The sequence below is a fragment of the Salvelinus sp. IW2-2015 genome, linkage group LG2 (genome assembly GCF_002910315.2).
Source record: "Salvelinus sp. IW2-2015 linkage group LG2, ASM291031v2, whole genome shotgun sequence".
Classification (NCBI taxonomy): domain Eukaryota; kingdom Metazoa; phylum Chordata; class Actinopteri; order Salmoniformes; family Salmonidae; genus Salvelinus; species Salvelinus sp. IW2-2015.
Genome location: NC_036839.1, coordinates 18,781,487 through 18,802,891, shown reverse-complemented (window position 1 = coordinate 18,802,891; position 21,405 = coordinate 18,781,487). Strand labels below are relative to the sequence as shown.

Below are 21,405 nucleotides of genomic sequence, written 5' to 3'. Positions count from 1 at the left end.
CGTGATGCCATCTATTTTTGTGAAGTGACACCCTCCCTCTGCAGCAAGCACCCCCACAACATGATGCTGCCACCCCTGTGCTTTCACGGTTGGGATTGTGTTCTTCGCTTGCAAGCCTTCCCCTTTCTCCAAAACAAACGAATGGCCATTCATGGCAAAAATTTATTTTTGTTTAATCAGACGAGTGGACATTTCTCCAAAAAGTACGATCTTTGTCCCCATGTGCAGTTGCAAACCGTAGTCTGGCTTTCTTATGGCAGTTTTGGAGCAGTGGCTTCTTCCTTGCTGAGAGGCCTTTCGGGTTATGTCAATATAGGACTCGTTTTACTGTGGATATAGATGCTTTTGTACCTGTTTCCTCCAGCATCTTCACAAGGTCCTTTGCTGTTGTTCTGGGATTGATTTGCACTTTTTGCACCACAGTACGTTCATGTCTAGGAGACAGAACGCGTCTCCTTCCTGAGCGGTATGACGACTGCCTGTTCCCATGGTTTTTATACTTGCGTACTATGTTTGTACAGATAAACGTGGTACCTTCAGGCATTTGGAAATTGCTTCCAAGGGTGAACCAGACTTGTGGAGGTCTTGGCTGATATCTGTTGATTTTCCCATGTTGTCAAGCAAAGAGGCACTGAGTTTGAAGGTAGGCCTTGAAAAACATCCACAGGTACACCTCCAATTGACTCAAAATATGTCAAGTCGCCTATCAGAAGCTTCTAAAGCCATGACATAATTTTCTGGAATTTTCCAAGTTGTTTAAAGGCACAGTCAACTTAGTGTATATAAACGCATGTCCCAGTGGAATTGTGATACAGTGAATATGTATTCAGTTGAAGTCAGAAGTTTACATTCACTTAGGTTGGAGTCATTAAAACTCGTTTATCAACCACTCCACAAATTTCTTGTTAACAAACTATAGTTTTGGCAAGTCGGTTAGGACATCTACTTTGTGCATGACACAAGTAATTTTTCCAATAATTGTTTATAGACAGATTATTTCATTTATAATTCACTGTATCACAATTCCAGTGGGTCAGATGTTTACATACACTAAGTTGACTGTGTCTTTAAACAGCTTGGAAAATTCCAGAAAATGATGTCATGGCTTTAGAAGCTTCTGATACGTGTTCTGTCTCCTAGAGATGATCGTACGTTGGTGTGAAAAGTGCAAATCAATCCCAGAACAACAGCAAAGGACCTTGTGAAGATGCTGGAGGAAACGGGTACAAAAAGTATCTATATCCACAGTAAAACGAGTCCTATATCGACATAACCTGAAAGGCCGCTCAGCAAGGAAGAAGCCATTGCTCCAAAACTGCCATAAAAACGCCAGGCTACGGTTTGCAACTGCACATGGGGACAAAGATCGTACTTTTTGGAGAAATGTCCACTCGTCTGATGAAACAAAAATAGAACTGTTTGGCCATAATGGCCATCGTTATGTGTGAAGGAAAAAGGGGGAGGCTTGCAAGCAGAAGAACACCATCCCAACTGTGAAGCACGGGAATGGCAGCATCATGTTGTGGGGGTGCTTTGCTGCAGGAGGGACTGGTGCACTTCACAAAATAGATGGCATCATGAGGGGGGAAAATTATGTGGATATATTGAAGCAACATCTCAAGACATCAGTCAGGAAGTTAAAGCTTGGTTGCAAATGGGTCTTCCAAATGGACAATGACCCCAAGCATACTTCCAAAGTTGTGGCAAAATGGCTTAAGGACAACAAAGTCAAGGTATTGGAGTGGCCATCACAAAGCCCTGACCTCAATCCCATAGAAAATTTGTGGGCAGAACTGAAAAAGCATGTGCGAGCAAGGCGGCCTACAAACCTGACTCAGTTACACCAGCTCTGTCAGGAGGAATGGGCCAAAATGTCAGGTTTTGGCCAGGACTGTTCAGGTTTTGTTCACTAGATGTCCCCCTTGTACCTTTTTTGTACCTTTTGTTTTTCTTGCCCTAATTATTGTTTGCACCTGTAAGTCATTCCCTTGTTAGTATTTAAACCCTGTGTGTTCCTCAGTTCCTTGCTCAGTGTTTGTATGTTAGCACCCAGCCCCAGCCTTTGTGATCATTTTTCTCTTGTTGGATTTTCCAGAGGTTCTCTGGTTTTGTTCTCGTGTATTTTTGGATTGGTCTTTTGAGGTTTGTTTTTTCCCTTGCTGTTTTTACCACTTTGTGGATTTTCTTTGTATTTTGGAAGATATCTATTTTTTATTAAACCACCATCTCTAGTACTGCTGTGTCTGCCTCATCTTCTGGGTTCTGCCCATTATTAGTGACTGTTTCTCGCATCGGGTCCTGACACAAAATTCACCCAACTTATTGTGGGAAGCTTGTGGAAGGCTACCCGAAACGTTTGACCCAAGTTAAACAATTTTAAGGCAATGCTACCAAATACTAATTGAGTGTATGAAACTTCTGACCCACTGGGAATGTGATGAAAGAAATAACAGTTGAAATAAATAATTCTCTCGACTATTATTCTGACATTTCACATTCTTAAAATAAAGTGGTGATCCTAACTGACGTAAGACAGGGAATTTATCTTAGGACTAAATGTCGGGAATTATGAAAAACTGAGTTTAAATGTATTTGACTAAGGTGTATGTAAACTTCCGACATCAACTGTATGTATATATATACATGCATACAAACATGCATACATACACACAGTACCAGTCAAAAGTTTGAACACCTACTCATTCTGGGATTTTTCTTTATTTGTACTATATTGTAGAATAATAGTGAAGACATCGAAAATTATGAAATAACACATATGGAATCATGTTGTAACCAACAAAAGTGTTAAACAAATTGAAATATATTTAAGATGTTAGATTCTTCAAAGTAGCCACCCTTTGCCTTGATGACAGTTTTGCACATTCTTGGCATTCTCTCAACTAGCTTCACCTGGAATGCTTTTCCAACAGTCTTGAAGGAGTTCCCACACATGCTGAGCACTTGCTGGCTGCTTTTCCTTCACTCTGCAGTCCAACTCATCGCAAACCACCTGAATTGGGTTGAGGTCAGGTAATTGTGGAGGCCAGATCATCTGATGCAGCACTCCATCACTCTCCTTCTTGGTCAAATAGCTCTTACACAGCCTGGAGGTGTGTTGAATCATTGTTTTGTGGAAAAACCAATGATAGTCCCACTAAGCTCAAACCAGATGGGATGGTGTATCGCTGTAGAATGTTGTGGTAGCATGCTGGTTAAGTGTGCCTTGAATTCTAAATACATTCCAAATTTAATCACGGAGAGTGTCACGAGCAAAGCACCCCCAACACCACCACACCTCCTCCTCAATGCTTCACGGTGGGAACCACATATGTGGAGATCATCCGTTCACCTACTATGCGTCTCGCAAAGGCATGGCGGTTGGAACCAAAAATCTCAAATTTGGACTCATCAGACCAAAGACAAAGGATAGATTTCCACCGTTCTAATGTCCATTGCAAATGTTTCTTGGCCCAAACAAGTGTATTCTTCTTATTTGTGTCCTTTACTAGTGATTTATTTGCAGCAATTAGACCATGAAGGCCTGATTCACATAGTCCCCTCTGAATAGTTGATGTTGAGATGTGTTTGTTACTTGAACTCTGTGACGCATTTATTTGGGCTGCAATTTCTGAGGCTGGTAACTCTAATGAACTTATCCTCTGCAGCAGAGGTAAGTCTGGGTCTTCCTTTCCTGTGGCGGTCCTCATGAGAGCCAGTTACATCATAGCGCTTGATGGTTTTTGCGACTGCACTTGAAGAAACTTTAAAAGTTCTTGAAATTTTCCGTATTGACTGATCTACATGTCTTAAAGTAATGATGAACTGTCATGTCTCTTTGCTTATTTGAGCTGTTCTTGCCATAATATGGACTTGGTATTTTACCAAATAGGGCTATCTTCTGTATACCACCCCTACCATGTCAAAACACACCTGATTGGCTCAAACGCATTAAGGAAAGAAATTCCACAAATTAACCTTTAACAAGGGAAACCTGTTCATTGAAATTCATTCCAGGTGACTACCTCATGAAGCTGGTTGAGAGAATGACAAGAGTGTGCAAAGCTTCATCAAGGCAAAGGTTGGATACTATATATTTTTTTGTTTAACACTTTTTTAGTTACCACATGAATAGTAAAACTAAAGAAAAACCCTGGAATGAGTACGTGTCCAAACGTTTGGCTAGTACTGTATATTTATTTATTTTTTTGCTCAGAAAACTTTGGGGTGGAGGGGGGGGAATAACACCACTCATGAGCCAAATTCGGTTTGCGGGCCTCCAGTTGGGGAACCCTGCCCTAGGCCATTACTTACAGTCATCAGTTCCTTCTGGAAGGACTTCCTCTCCTTGCCCTCTGCATTGTTGCAGTCCTCCTTCAGCTTCTCCAGAACAGACGCCACCCTCTCAGGCTCACTGTCGGGCTCTGTACGGCAGAAATGTGTCAGTGGTAGGTTGACGTAACCCAGGGCATCAGCAAACGCCCTCCAGCTTCCTACGTTCTCCATCAGTATAGTCCTTACAGAGGCATAGATGTACGTCAGGAACTTGCTGGGCTTAAGTATCTGCTCCAGTAAGAGTGTAGTGGTAAGTTCAGCACCGCTGAAGTAAATGGGCTTCACTTTCCCCACCACCAGAACATTTTTTGCATGGACAAGTCCTGTCCTACCATGATAGTAACCAATGTACCATTCCTTAGTCCACAACTGTCCCTTCAGTTTGATTTTCTCCTCGCTCAGAAGGGCAACGTAATCCCCCTTTTTGTACTCCAGTAAGTATTGGTTCTTGGRCTGACGGATGACTGTTTTGATAAATTTACCAAACTTCAGGTTGTGGATTCGTCGGTCATGGAACACAGGGTACTTGTTAGTGATGGCCAGAGGGGACAAAACAATTTTCCCTACTTCCTTCTTCTTCAGGAAGCGCCTCTGCGCAGACGTCCGTGGACCAGTCTTGGGTGGAGGTGTTGGTGTTTGAACGCAGAACTGGGCGAGAATACAGTCCTGGTCATCCTTGACCTGGACCCGCAATGTGAAATCTGAGACATCGTCAGCAGTGCGTGAGGCGATCACATAGACAAGCCGGCTAACCTTTCCTAGTTTGACCTGGAACCCCCTGACCACCCTGGCCTGCTCACTGTCCTTGACCTCATAGTTGGCCATATTGGAGTAAACCCCGACCCGAAGATCCTGTGGTCTAGCCAGGACAAACTGGTGCTTCCCCCAGAGCTGAAGGGCCACTGGAGGAGCAGAGTGGGCCTGCCTCCCCACCTCACTCACCAGTAATGTCTTTGGGGCACAGTCATGGCCGAAGATAGCCACCACAGTCTTAAAGGATGGGTGAATGTGCTTAGGCCCATAGACGCCCAGGGTGACCTTTTTCACCACGTTATCCCAAACTGTGGTGTCTGGAGCAACTGACTGTGCCTGGGCCACAACAGACACATACATACAGGGCTCAAGGTTATCCAGACAGACCTGGACGGTGTCCCCATACATGTACGCCTGTGGGATTGGTGTGTAGGGGCCCTCCTTGCAGTCACTCCTCACACACATGACCTCTGTCGTCTGTCTGCTCTCCTTCTTCACCACAACTGACACGTTCATCTCAAGGGTGACTGTGGTTTTGGTCTCCATGTTGCTGAGTTTGATCTCCACAACTGGGCTCACAGTGGTGCAGCGGTCGTTGTTGAGTTCCAGAGGCGGGTCCAGCAGGGCCTTCATGGAGATCTGCTGGGTGTCTCCAGGGGCCACGTGGCCCTCAGGGATGTGAATGCTGATGCTGGTGTCTGGAAGCTGGACAGCTCCTCCAGAACTGTCTAGACGGCAGACAATGTTGGTCTCTACCGGCTGCGTTTGGCCCCAGCCTGGGTTCTGGCCCATGGAGTCCAGGTCATGGCAGGACCTGGCTTGCTTGCGGTGATTGAGCCATGCTTCCCGGAAATCCTCTCGGCTCTGGAACTGCTCAGGCGCAGGGGCTTTCAGGCCTCCAAAGAAACTGGAGGATGCCTTTGGGGCGTCATTCTGAGCCTGCAGGATGGAAAGTTCTGAGAGACTATAGGATCGCTTGCTCCTGAAGAATGGGTTGTCCCTGCGTAAGGTCTGGCCCACTCCCAGGCTGGGGCTGATGTGGTTCAGATCAAAGATGCCACTGCCAAAGCCATTGATGTTGACAGTGCTGCTGGTGGAGTTTGGTGGGACAGAGGGTGCTGTGTCAAAAAGAAGAAGATCCACTGACTTACTGTTCTCATTACTGTTCTGATCCAGCGAACTCTGAAGGGCTCCATTGAGGAAAGGGTTGGTGGCGCTACGACTAAGGGGCTGGTGATGGGGGGCAAAGGGGTTCCCGTTTTGGGGGGCAGTGGGTTTCAGGATCACCCCGGTCCAATCTTCAAGGAGGTCCAGCTCCTTGGCTCCCTCCTCAACAGAGCAGTCTCCTAGGCTGTCGATCATACCGCTGTCACTGAAGGAGGAGTCCCGGTAGTTGATGGATTGGACGTATGCCGCAGGGATGTAACCCATCTCAGTTTTGTTGTGGGCGTACCACCACTCTCCACCCGATGTGTCCAGCACAAAGAGATGTTCTCCCTTGGAAAACTTGAGGGTGGTAAAGCTGGAGGGACAGTAATCCTTAATTGCAATGACTTCCCTGGCAGTGCCAAAGGAGGCAGTGGCATCCAGTCTTAAGGCACTGGGAGAAGGCACTGCAAAAAAAGAACACCAAAAAAGTCAATCTGTTATCAGGTAATCTATACTACAACAAAATATCTCAAATATGAATCAACTTCATTAGCGTACCTTTGACATCTGTGAGGCAGTTAGATTCAGAGACTCCATCACTGAGATCAATGAGTGTCCCCTCTGACTTGCAGCGTGGCAGTGCAATGTTGTTGGTCGCCCTGATTCGATGGGCGGCCATTGTTGGTTCTTTCCCTGCACACACAGCCTATGTGCTCAGGCTGCTCTCCTGGGTTCCCTTTCAGCCAATGGCAGAGTTAGTCGTCAACAGCCTTTCATAGTCTCTGGAGATGAAATAGAAAAAAACAGGATTAACTAATGGCTTATTTATATCTAATTAGCTTTTAGCGACACTTGACAATCTCATTAAATGGGCCTGATGCATTCTGATTAGAACAATATATCAGACTTGCAACCTGCTCACTAATATAATTAAGAGGCACAAATAATGGATTGCCAAATGGTGACAGAATGTAAATATCCCCCAGATATTTACAAGTTCCACATCCCAGAAGATAGGATTTTGGATGTGGCAATTACAAGAAAAACACAAATCCCTAGTGTCTCTGTGTGTGTGTGGTTGGGGGTGGGTCTGACCATGTAATTTCTGCACACACAAAACACAAATTCCTCTACCTCGAGGTGGGTGGAGAGGACATTCAACGTGAGATTTCAAGGTATGCATTACTATTATTGGAATTTCATGTGAAACCCTATAGACACTGAATTGTATTAACCTCATCTCTCTTTGGTCTACAACCTTGACATTCTACATTATGTTATACTATACCAAAGGCAGGTCGCCCTGACAGAATGCAACTGACAGCTTAATAACTTTTTTGCCTCCTCTCGTCTTTGAAATAGATCCTGTTGATGTTAGCAGGGCCCTTCATTACGCTATGCTTGAAATAGTAAACCCTTGGGTCCTCCAAATGTTGTTTTAACTTTGAAGCGTTTGTGGGTTTCACTCCACTCAGTTAGTTCTCCTGTACTTTGAAAAAAAATCGAACCATCAAGGAGATATCAGTGAAAGCAATTTCTAGAATATGTATGTTACAAATAGTGTGTAGAGCTCATTTCCATATCCATTCCCTTCCCTGTGAAACTTTTTTATCCTTGATCATCCTTTGGAGAGGATAGTTCTGCACTGAGGGCCATCAAAAAGGACCTGGAGGAAGAAAGGGGATAGCTAAAGACCCATACGGAAACAGAATGATAAATGAAGTGTATATCCAAAAAGCTCAATTTGAATTCAAGTAAAAATTTTAGCCCACAGACTCAGATACTTCAGACGGGAGAGTAGACAGCACTTTGAGCTGCAGCCCAAAATAATCTGACAAAATAGGCATGAATCACAACATAACAACTTTTATTATAGCCTACTTTTTGGCTAAAAACAATGTTTTGGTCAAGACAACCTACACGAAGCCTTATATTTATTACTGCTTTTAACAAAACAACAGACCAGGTGTTGCTACTCGCTGATGTCTTATGGGAAAATCCAGACCTTATCTCAGCTAGTCTCCATTCTCTTTCCGCATATTTTTTTGATGACCCAATGTCAACACACATCAAAAAAACAGTCACATCTGCTGCCTCTCCCAAACTCAAGGAGAGGTGGTTTGTGTAAAGTGCCAAAAACCKCTGCCTACTCTCCTGTGCAGTATGAAGGCAACAGCACACAGTGGTTTCTGACAAATAAATAGGCTTGTGGCAAAGTATACAATTTGAACTGTAATATGACTTAGAGCAGTGGTCAACAACCTTTTCTGAGTCAAGATCTACCCCTCAGGATTATTTTTAAACATGACTTAAAAGATGTAACATTAACCTAATAAAAACAGTTCTGTAAGAATTAGGTTTGTGCAGTAGGCCTAATATATTATCACTGCATATTGGCTATATGCCTGGCCTGCCAATATTGTTCTTCTCAGACCATATTATATTTAAAAACTTGAGCTTTGATAACAAAATAGATCAGTTGGAGTAGCACTTGCAAAGCACAGCGGAGCATGAATTGAAATAATTAGATTTTTTATGTTACTGGTTTACCTTCATCTGATGGTCATGGTGCTTTCAAGACAACTGGGATGTCAGTGATCTTCAGGTCGAAAAGTCAGGGGTCTAGAAAGATGCCAGAGTATCCAGCTTGGAATTGGGAGTCCCATAGGGCTGCGCACAAATGGCCCAGCGTCGTTGGGGTTAGGGTTTGGCCGGGGTAGGCCGTCATTGTAAATAAGAATTTGTTCTTAACTGACTTGCCTACTTAAATAAAGGTTAAATACAAATAAATAAATAAAACAATAAAATAAAGTGTTGAATAAAAACAGTGTTGACAGTGCTGAATATTTGTTTTTACATGAACTCTCTTAGAAAAACAGCAGCTCTTTGCTGTATTCTTTGACAGTCTTGCTGTGGTCATGGTTTTAAAAAGGCTGAATAAAAATTTTGACATGAACTCACTCATAAAAACAGCAGCTCTTTGCTGTATTCTTAGACACTCTCTCTGTGGTAATGGTTTTAAAAGTTATTAAATCTTACTTAGGCTAGTGTCAAACTTTGCTGTGGCCGGGGTCGTAGAAGCTCTGTAGGCACTGTGATTTGAGCTATCCGATTGGCCAGCGCAGTAGACGCTCTTGATTTAGCCACAGATCCTCCGGTCCGCCTGGTAGGTTGAGTTCCTCTTTTCAGACAAATTCAACGGTTCAAAATAGAAAATACTTTGCTTACCAGGTGCGCAAGGCTTCTGAATCAAGTGCACCTACCGCCAACAGTGCAACATGAATGATAAAATAAAAGGAGCGCAAGCCTTTTTCACAGCCTTTATCGTTGGCTTTTCCACTGAAATGTTTGGTGATTCGACTAGGAATGGTCGACCGGTTGGTGACCACTGGCTTTCAGTTGTGACTATTATAGATGCTCTCCTGACAAAGAGATGATGTACCAATAACACCAAACTCTAAAACCTCTTTGAAAAACCATACTGAAGAGGTCAAAATGCAGCAGAATACAATAAACCATCTCAACTCTTTTGCCCTATTCTTGTAACCAGATGTGGGTCAGTAGAACACAGCACTGTTTCTTGATACACAACCAACTACAATTCATCTATAATTCAGTAACTTCATAGGTTCTGGGGAAGGGGTGTTCATGGAGGAAAGGTCTTATGACACCACTGAAATGTTTTTACTAGAGCATGAGTGATTCTAAGGGTGCTCCGCCAGGCACCAGCAAGAGAAAAAAAAGGTATGATGTGAGGAATGCAACATTGCTTCACAAAGTGGTGAAGATGAACTCCTCTGTCCTTAAGACTGCCAACACAAGCCATTGATAAAGAGTATGGGGGAATTTGATTGTCAAATGTATGTGTCCATGCAGTGGTGTAGTGGAGGGTATATGCCGTAAGCACACTTATTTTTCAGTCGGCGTTGTGTTTACCCACTTCTTAACCACGGCAGGTAGCCTAATGGTTAGAGCGTTGGGCCAATAACCGAAAGGTTGCTAGATCAAATCCCCAAGCTGACAAGGTAGAAATGTGTTGTTCTTCCCCTGAACAAGGCAGTTACCCCACTGTTCCTAGGCCATCATTGTAAATAAGAATTTGTTCTTAACTGACTTGCATAGTTAAATTAATAAAAATCCCCACAATGGATATCAAAGCAGAGTAGTGGAGGGATATGCCGTATCAATTAATAAGGCTGACGGAACAGATCAAAATGTTCAGCTTAAAATGTTGATAAACTATTATTTCTTTGCACATTCCAGTGGTTTCATGGACAGAGGAGGATATATCCATTAGACATTTTGAAAGAGGGAGATCTAAAGACGCAACCACTATCATGGGTTGCTAATATGACTAGGATAATGCCTTCAGCGGCTAGACAAGGAAAGAAAGATGAAAGAAAACCAATAGAACAGGAGAACGCATATGAGGACGTCTTTATAAAATAATTGCCTCACGTTTCTATGGTGGGCTATAGGCTACTTTGAAGCGAGGTAAGACATCCCTCATAATATGAAGTAAAACAAGAGGTTTCAAACAATTAAGGAACAGGCAAAATAAAGTGACGCTAATGATAGGCCTCATCCAAAAAACTTTCGCAATTAAAATGTTAACTAGCTACAAAATAGCCTGCGCTTACCTGGCAGAAACCTCTGCAAGAATTTCTGCCTCCTTTATCTGTTTCAATAGTAAGGCTACTATTAGCGTACTTGCACAGTACAGCTTGGGTTGTCCTGACTGTGAAAGACCAATATGGGATAAATAATTGTATGTAATTCAGAGTGTATGTCACCGTTTCTGATACACTTAGAAAAAAGGGTAAAAAAAGGGTTCTTCGGCTGTCTCCCTCTGTAGAAAGGGTTCTACATGGAACCCAAAAGGGTTCTACCTGGAACCAAAAGGGTTCTGCCTGCAATCAACAAGGGTTATTCAAAGGGTTCTCCTATGGGGACAGCCTTAAGGTTCTAGATCGCACCTTTTTTCAGAGTTTACAATTTTTCACACAGCGAGTCTTTCCTTCGCCAGGTGGGCCGTTTGGGAGTATATCCACCTCTCCAGGCAGGACTACTCTACTTTGACCATTTGCTTTGACACTACCCCTGGGTGGTCTACATCTTTCTGACCTATCCCCTGACCTTGACCAGTCAGTACTTACTTAACCTCACAGCAGCAGATCAAGAAGGACAATAGCGGAAAGTTACATCTGGAATGTAACACACAGAATCAAATTTGTAGAGAGGTTGATACCCAATATGTAAATCTGGATGCAAAAGTAGCACATTAACAAAGCGTTTTGAGAGAGGAAGCTAAATTAGGTTTCAAGCCAACGTCACTAACAATGGCATGTCATTTAGAGTCTCACTTCACATCTCAGAAGCCCTTTCTGCTCTGCTTAGCTGCTCAGCCATAATCTCTGCCTCGTTGGTTCACATAATGGGAAGATAACTAGTCAGGGATTTATTCCAGTAGGGTGATTCCTCAAAAACGAGAACAAAAGGCCAAGATTTTTGGTGAGTTTTCACAAAATGTAATACATAGAAGGCTCCTTTGGAGGAAGGACTGTAGACATATACAGTGATCCCACTGTATTTGACATGAGTATCCTTAAGCATAATTTTAAAAATAATTACACTGATCAAAAATAAAAATTCAATATGTTACAGTTCAAATAAGGAAATCAGTCAATTGAAAAAAATTCATTAGACCCTAATCTATGGATTTCACATGAKTGGGAATACAGATATACATATGTTGGTCACGGATAACGTAAAAAAATAGGTAGGGGCGAATTTTGAAAATGTTGAAAAGAAAAACGGGCAAATATTGTACAATCTAAGTGCAAAGCTCTTAGAGACATGTCCAGAAATCCCTGCCAAAGGTGATTCTAACATGTATTGACTCAGTGTATAAATACTTACAGTTGAAGTCAGAAGTTTACATACACCTTAGTCAAATACATTTAAACTCCGTTATTCACAATTCCTGACATTTAATCCGAGTAACAATTCCCTGTCTTAGGTCAGTTAGGATCACCACTTTATTTTAAGAATGTGAAATGTCAGAATAATAGTAGGGAGAATGATTTATTTCAGCTTTTATTTCTTTCATCATATTCCCAGTGGGTCAGAAGTTTACACACACTCGATTAGTATTTGGTAGCATTGCCTCTAAATTGTTTAACTTGGGTCAAACGTTTCGGGTAGCCTTCCACAAGCTTCCCACAATAAGTTGGGTGAATTTTGGCCCATTCCTCCTGACAGAGTTGGAGTAACTGAGTCAGGTTTGTAGGCCTCCTTGCTCGCACACACTTTCAGTTCTGCCCACACATTTTCTATAGGATTGAGGTCAGGGCTTTGTGATGGCCACTCCAATAACTTGACTTTGTTGTCCTTAAGCCATTTTGCCACAACTTTGGAAGTATGCTTGGTCATTGTCCATTTGGAAGACCCATTTGCGACCAAGCTTTAACTTCCTGACTGATGTCTTGAGATGTTGCTTCAATATATCCACATCATTTCCCCCCCTCATGAAGCCATCTATTTTGTGAAGTGCACCAGTCCCTCCTGCAGTAAAGCACCCCCAAAACATGATGCTGCCACCCCTGTCCTTCACGGTTGGGATGGTGTTCTTCGGCTTGCAAGCCTCCCCCTTTTTCCTCCACACATAACAATGGTCATTATGGCCAAACAGTTATATTCTTGTTTCATCAGACCAGAGGACATTTCTCCAAAAAGTACGATCTTTGTCCCCATGTGCAGTTGCAAAATGTAGTTTGGCTTTTTCATGGCAGTTTTGGAGCAGTGGCTTCTTCCTTGCTGAGCAGCCTTTCAGGTTATGTCGATATAGGACTCATTTTTACTGTGGATATAGATACTTTTGTACCTGTTTCCTCTAGCATCTTCACAAGGTCCTTTGCCGTCTCCTTCCTGAGCGATATGACGGCTGCGTGGTCCCATGGTGTTTATACTTGCGTACTATTGTTTGTACAGATGAACGTGGTACCTTCAGGCATTTMAAATTTGCTCCCAAGGATGAACCAGACTTGTGGAAGTCTACAATTTATTTTCTGAGGTTTTGGCTGATTTCTTTTGATTTTCCCATGATGTCAAGCAAAGAGGCACTGAGTTTGAAAGTAAGCCTTGAAATACATCCACAGCTACACCTCTAATTGACTCAAATTATGTCAATTATCCTATCAGAAGCTTCTAAAGCCATGACATAATTTTCTGGAATTTTCCAAGCTGTTTAAAGACACAGTCAACTTAGTGTATGTTAACTTCTGACCCACTGGAATTGAGATACAGTGAATTATAAGTTAAATAATCTGTCTGTAAGCAATTGTTGGAAAAATTACTTGTGTCATGCATAAAGTAGATGTCCTAACCGACTTGCCAAAACTATAGTTTGTTAACAAAACATTTGTGGAGTGGTTGAAAAACGAGATTTAATGACTTCAGCCTAGCCAACTTCCGTCTTCAACTYTATGTGAATGCTTTTTTCTGTATTTGATTTTCAATATATTTTCTAAAATGTCTAAAAACATGTTCTCACATTGTCGTGATGGGGTATTGTGTGTAGCTGGGTGAGAAAAATAAGGGGCATGAATACTTTCTGAAGGCACTGTATATCCTTCATAAATCATACATGGTATCGCATCAGGAGAAGTAAACTAAAGATGTAGTTTGTATTTTTTTTATGAAGTCCATTAGAACTTGCCAAACTGTATCTATAAAGTGAGTGACTCGTCTGTAGCATACTGAATCGCATTGTTAAGAGAAACCTTAATTTGGCTCCCTAATTTGATATAATGATACAGGTCTACTGATTTAATCAAAGTGTTGACAATGGAGTAGTCAACTGCTGCTTTCTGTGTAGCAAAGCTCATGATTAACACCTGCTTCATTCTTCGATCATACATGAATTGCAGTTTGCTGAGAAAAGGCCTCTTAAAAGGAAGTGTGAAGGCTGTGGAAGTCTCTTACAAGATTCTTTAAGAAGAAATCTGTGGGTCAGTTGTTAAACAAGTCTTTTTTTAATAAATGATATACTGCAATTCAAAAAGAGAGTTGCAAACACTTGTTGAAATTCTTTCACTAATGTAACAGACCTCTTCTCTTAACACGTATGGACCCAGAACTTAATTGAGCATCTGTTCTGTTTATTTTAGAGACCCATTTTTTTATTTGAAAAGGTGCCCATCACACAATTTGTTTGATTTGAAATGTAACCTTTAAAACATTTTGTCAAATTAATTTGGACTATTTACAACAATTTTCTGATTTAATAAAATACCTAATTTGAAGAACAAACATAATTGTGGCAATTCATATCATCCAGTAAAATAATTKAATCTCAAGGGACAATATCCCTAGACAATATCCCTAAAATACACTGAATTCATACATAATCAGTCATTTCAATTGTAATCAATACCACAACAAATGTTTTTATTCAATAATATAGCTGTGTATTTCTGAAGGAATCAAGGCATTAGAATGTCCCAGAGGCATTCTAATGCCCGGGGGATCCTGGCTGGCTACTTTTTCTCTTTGGCTGGCTACTCCATGTGCTTGTGGAAAACATTGGTATACATAGGGGTTGAAAATGGCAGATTTTGTAATTGATAAGCGCCTAAATTGGAACCCAGTGGCTGTACAGTAACATGCTATACATGAGGTTAGAGCTCAGGTTCTCCAGTTCTATGCGCTGTATGGGTTTTAATTGACAGCCATTACAAAACTTGAGCGCCGCTCACGACAAGAAGATGCCACCATCTCTCCCGCTAATTATGGAAATGTTTTGTTGTCTGAGTGAGGGAAATGCTGTAAATCGAGAGGAGTCATTAAGTTCTGAAAGATGAGACATTGAGGATTATAATACATACCGCTTTGATGTCATACAGCAAACCACACACCCATGAGTCCAAAATGTGCACTTTACATTTCCACATTTGAAAACTCATGTAATTTACAGCATCAATGTTTATGATCGCTTGTTTGATCCACAGTTAGAAGGATGACATGCGTTATACCCTGGGTTGTTCTGAACAGAATGAGCCAAGGTGTATTGTATTGTGAAGAAAATTTGCTGTGGACCACAGGCTTGAAAGCATTCATAACTCCCCAGTCAATGCGTACCAAAATTACAATCTGTTTGTCTGAAGTGCCTTTTAAAAGCCTGACACTGTAAGATCGTATTTTATAACATAGATAGACATGTTGACAACAGAATACGCTTTCAAATGTCCCAGATTGCGATTTATAATGGAACGTTTTTGGATTGCGTAAATAACAACAGTAATTGTGTGATGGTGGGGAGACAGGGCTCTGTTCCAAATAAAAAACTACAAGTGTGCTGCTTCAGTTCCTTAATGTTGACGGGTCTTTCCTTGAGTAATAAAATGTCATTTAAATGACTTAGGAACTGTGCACAGTTTAAAGAGGTGTGTGGCCACTTGGAAACACCACTTAGACCTCTCACTCAAACCATTGTGATGTTTTTCTTCTTATCTTGGACCTACTCCAAAATGTCAAATGAATTTTGTTATTATGTTACTGAATGCTTCTAGAGTATTTTCAGATTCCATTATTGAAAAGTACAGTAAAAAAGTACAGTAAAAAGTACAGTAAATGTAAAATGCACAATGTCAACACTGTAATGTTTGGATTCAGTCTTGTGTCAGGTGAACTGTTGTGTCCTCACCTTAGGTCTGATCATTTTTCCATAATCTCCTAAGTGTTCTTTCAATTACTACCATAATCATGCATATTCATTTTGTAGTTGTTCAGTTAGAAACATTTCAATTTGGCCCTAGCATTGTAGGTGCTACAAACAAAATTGGTGTCATATGAAGCTTTGCTGCTTGCTCTGTAATGAGTAGTATTTTGATATCAATTTCAATTTTCTTACATTTCTATATGAATACTATAAATCAAATCAAACTTTATTTGTCACATGAGCTCGAATACAACAGTGTCAAATATATACATGAATATTGAAAATCAACCATTTTTGATTAGGAATAATTTTCAATATATTGTTCAAAATAATTCATACCATGGCCTTGTTGGATACTCGTTTCTGATTGGCTTGAAGGGCATTCTAGAGTGTGCATTATTTTCCTATAACGCACGGTATATCGGCATTCAATAGTTTAGTTCATTCTTACATGTTTGAGCTGCTTTGAAAGCAAAAGTCGACATTATTGGCATTGTTGAATTCAATTTTCATAATAGCAAGCTAGGACTGATAGTTTGGTTAGCTAAACTAGCAAGTCTATTTGTTTGGTTACAAAGGCAACTACTGTATATCTAGTAAACTTGCTAGCTACTTCAGTGGATGTTGAGCACATTTCTACTTTTCTAACGGAAAATGTGTTAAATTTTAGCCATGTTATTAAAGGGATAATGAACTCAGGTCTCTATGCATTCTCAGTAAAATAATGCAACTCCGTGGAAGGTGGGTTCCACTCCGCTAGCAGATCGTGGAACACATCTTCCACGTTGTTCATTATTTTCCATAGAATGCATAGCCCCTCATTGATTATCCCTTCCAAATACATATGTACAGTGCCTTCAGAAAATATTCAGACCCCTTGACATTTTCCACATTTTGTTACGTTACAGCCTTACTCTAAAATGTATTAAATTAATAAAAAATCCTCAGCAATCTACACACAATGCCCCATAATGACAAAGAGAAAATGGGTATTTAGAAATGTTAGCAAATGCATTAAATATAAAAAACAGAAATACCTTATTTACGTAAGTATTCAGGCCCTTTGCTATGAGACTTGAAATTGAGCTCAGGTGCATCCTGTTTCCATCGATCATCCTTGAGATGTTTCTACAACTTGATTGGAGTCCAACTGTGGTAAATTCAATTGATTGGACATGATTTGGAAAGGCACATGCCTGTCTATATAAGGTCCCACCGTTGACAGTGCATATCAGAGCTAAAACCAAGCCATGAGGCAAAGGAATTGTCCTTAGAGTTCCGAGACAGTATTGTGTCAAGGCACAAATCTGGGGAAGGGTACCAAAAAATGTCTGCAGCATTGAAGGTCCGCAAGAACACAGTGGCCTCCATCATTCTTAACATCTCTAGGGTAGGGGGCAGCATTCGGAATTTTGGATGAAAAGCATGCCCAAATTAAACTGCCTGCTACTCGGGCCCAGAAGATATGATATGCATATAAAGATTTGGATAGAAAACACTCTAAAGTTTCCAAAACTGTTAAAATAGTGTCTGTGAGTATAACAGAATTGATTTGGCAGGAGAAAACCTGAGAAAAATCCATTCAGGAAGTCGTTTTTTTTGTTGGTTTTCTAGTTTTCTATTCAATGCCATTACAATATCCATTGACTTAGGACTCAAATTGCAGTTCCTGTGCCTTCCACTAGATGTRAACAGTCTTTAGAAATTGTTTCAGGCTTGTATTCTGAAAAATGAGGAAGTAAGAGCAGTCTGAATGAGTGGACCCTAAAGTGTCACAGAGCTTTTTCATGCGCGCGACCGAGAGAGTGCCTTTCTCGTTTACCTTTTATATTGACAACGTTATTGTCCGGTTGAAATATTATCGATTATTTAGGCTAAAAACAACCTGAGGTTTGAATATAAACATCGTTTGACATGTTTCTATGAACTTTACGGATACAATTTGGATTTTTTATCTGCCTGTTTTGACTGCGTTTGAGCCTGTGGATTACTGAAGATAACGCACGAACAAAACGGAGGTTTTTGGATTTAAAGAGACTTTATCGAACAAAAGGAACATTTACTGAGTAAATTAATGTCTGCTGAGTGCAACCATATGAAGATCATCAAAGGTAAGGGATTAATTTTATCTCTATTTCTGACTTGTGTAACTCTTCTACTTGGCTGTTTGTAATGATTTGTCTGCTGGGCTATGTTCTCAAATAATCGTAAAGTATGCTTTCGCCGTAAAGCATTTTTAAAATCTGACACCGTGGTTGGATTCACAAGAAGTTCATCTTTAAACCTATGTAAAATATGTTTTGTTTTCTGAATTTTTATAATGAGTATTTCTGTATTCGAATTTAGTGCCCTGCAGTTTCACTGGCTGTTGAAGAMGTGGGACGCTACCGTCTCACGTACCCTAGAGAAGTTAAATGGAAGAAGCTTGGAACCATGACTCTTCCTAGAGCTGGCCGCCCGGCCAAACTGAGCAATCGGGGGAGAAGGGCCTTGGTCAGGGAGGTGACCAAGAACCCCCTCACCCCCCAACTCCTCATGGTCACTCTGACAAAGCACCAGAGTTCCTCTGTGGAGATGGGAGAATCTTCCAGAAGGACAATCATTTCTGCAGCACTCCACCAATCAGGCCTTTATGGTGGAGTGGCCAGACGGAAGCCACTCCTCAGTAAAAGGCACGATAGCCCGCTTGGAGTTTGCCAAAAGGCTCCTAAAGACTCTCAGACCATGAGAAACAGAATTCTCTAGTCTGATGAAACCAAGATTGAACTCTTTGGCCTGAATGCCAAGCGTCACGTCTGGAGGAAACCTAGCACCATCCCTATGGTGAAGCATGTTGGTGGCAGCATCATTCTGTGGAGATGTTTTTCAGTGGCAGGGACTGGGAGACTATTCAGGATAGAAAGAAAGATGAATGGAGCAAAGTACAGAGAAAACCTGCTCCAGAGTGCTCAGGACCTCAGACTGGAGCAACGGTTCACCATCCAACAGGACAACGACCCTAAGCACACAGCCAAGACAATGCAGGAGTGGCTTCGGGACAAGTCTTTGAATGTCCTTGAGTGGCCAGCCAGAGCAAGGACTTGAATCCAATCAAACATCTCTGGAGAGACCTGAAAATTGCGGTGCAGCGACGCTCCCCATCCAACCTGACAGAGCTTGAGAGGATCTGCAGAGAAGAATGGGAGAACCTCCCCAAATACAGGTGTGCCAGGCTTGTAGCATCATACCCAAGAAGACTCAAGGCTGTAATCACTGCCAAAGGTGCTTCAATAAAGTACTGAGTAAAGAGTCTGAATACTTATGTAAATATGATATTTCATTTTTAATTTTTTTATTAGAAAACATTTCTAAAAACCTGTTTCTGCATTGTCATTATGGGGTATCGTGTATAGATTGATGAGGGAAAAAAACAAATGAATCAATTTTAGAATAAGGCTGTAACGTACCAAAATGTGTAAAAAGTCAAGGGGTCTGAATACTTTCCGAAGGCACTGTATATCAAAGTTCCAGAGTGGGATCTCTGCTACTTTTAGAGTTATGATCRAATTTGTAAGCATTGTCAACAGAGTTAAATGTATTCAAAATGATCAACCTCTACTGGTGATTTGCAGGATGTGCAATGATGCAAGTAAAAGGAGGGCTGTGGTTGGGTACATTGCCTATAATGCCAATTTCTCTGTATAAAGTAACTAGCAGAGATCCCACACTGGAACTTTGACATGTCCATAGAGTATACTATGTTCAACAATATATTGAAACATTTGGCAAATTAAAAATGGTTTATTTTCAATATTCATATTTTTTCATATTCATAAATAAATGTAAGAATGTTTTTATTGAAATAAAAATACTATTCATATTATAGAGCAAGGTGTAAAGCGTCATATGACCCCATATTTTGCTTTGTAGCACCTACAGATGAAACATTATACACTAGTATCACCATTTTTTTTCCATGGCAAAAAGGAAAACACGAAGCAGAGCAAACTTTTTTGTAAAATGTAGTGTGCTTTAGCTTGGAAAATAAATACATGTGAATCTGGATGACAACATAAAGATATGTGTTTCCAGAAGGGGCTTGAAGTGGGGGAACACGGTCTTGCTATCGCTGAAAATATCTCTCAAAAACAGTGGAAGAAGCCAATGTAAACCAAACAAAAAGCAAATATTTTTTGCCACTGCTGATGGTTCCATTAGACTAATGAATGACAAATGGGGATGTGAGGTTTGCATTCATGAGGTTTCTTCATCTGTCTTTAAAAACGGGTTAAACCAAATCAATCAACCTACAGGTGGTACCTTTAATTAAACCCTGATAAGTACCATTACTGCAGGCCATCTATTTCTAAACCTCTCCTGCCAAATTAATTACATCATTAAAGTCACATAAAGAAACAATGAACAACATAATTATTTATGAGTGACAAACTGCCATAATATTATGGGTGGTTGTGTTGGTTAGTCTACGTGGCTGCTGGTTATATGAATCAGATGGTCCCTTGTGTGCTGCCCTAATTTGACTCGTACTTTTACCCATACTTCCTGTCAGCATTCTCCACTTCAGGGAGGCAGAGAGAGGCAGAGAGAGAGAGAGAGGGAGAGAGAGAGAGAGGGGCAGAGAGAGAAAGAGAGCGGCAGAGAGAGAGAGAGAGGCAGAGAGAGAGCGTGAGGCAGAAGCAAGCGAGAGAGGCAGCAAGAGAGAGGCAGAGCGAGAGACAGGCAAAGAGAGAGAGAGCAAGGCAGACGAGCGCGAGAGAGAGACACAGAGGCTAGACGAGGAGGTCAGGGCCGCAGAGAGAAGGCAAGAGCGAGAGACAAGAGGCAGAGAGAGAGAGAGGCAGAGAGAGAGAGAAAGAGAGAGGCAAAGAGGCAGAGAGAGAAAGAGAGATGCAGAGAGAGAGCGAGAGAGATACAGAGCGAGGCAGAGAGAGAGAGAGACAGCGAGGCAGAGAGAGAGAGAGAGGCAGAGAGAGACAGAGGCAGAGAGAGAGAGAGAAAGATGGGGGTGCAATCAGCAGAGGATAGGTTGATTTTAGTGCAACTTGCCCACATACGCAGACCCTGGCATAGACACACCACAGCATGAATATAAACACTACATCAGTTATAAGTTCAACCTCTGCTGCTCCAAGGAGCCTACCATCACCATGCAGGCAGGCAGCTAGTTGGTGGCAGGTAACTCAACTGCAGCACCAGGCAGTGTCAGCGGATTAGCCTATCACACTATGAAAGAGTGCTGAGGCCATGACAGAACAACCGAAATGCCCTTTTCTAAATCCCTACAGGGGAAATGCACAATGAATCTATCATCCACACCACTCCTTATATGCAGTGATTTGGTTCCTACTGTGTTCAGGCCCCCCAGGGGAAGGCTGGTGCAAATGGGTTTTATTACAGAGGAGCAGATGACAATGCTACACCTGTCTTTTACGTCCAGGTCAGATACATGTGCT

At 41.5% G+C, this 21,405-nt stretch overlaps 1 protein-coding gene across 1 annotated transcript in view; it reads right to left on the bottom strand.

Moving 5' to 3' along the window:
* Nucleotides 1-21,405, bottom strand: part of LOC111976269 (SH3 domain-binding protein 4) — a 69,692-nt gene that overhangs the window by 22,093 nt on the left and 26,194 nt on the right. Inside the window, exons 2-3 of the mRNA XM_024005057.2 lie at nt 6,793-7,016; nt 4,312-6,698 (exon numbers count right to left, since the gene is read on the bottom strand). Of these exons, the coding sequence (XP_023860825.1) occupies nt 4,312-6,698; nt 6,793-6,913 (2,508 nt within the window). The 5' untranslated portion in view covers nt 6,914-7,016. The remainder of the gene's footprint in view (nt 1-4,311; nt 6,699-6,792; nt 7,017-21,405) is intronic.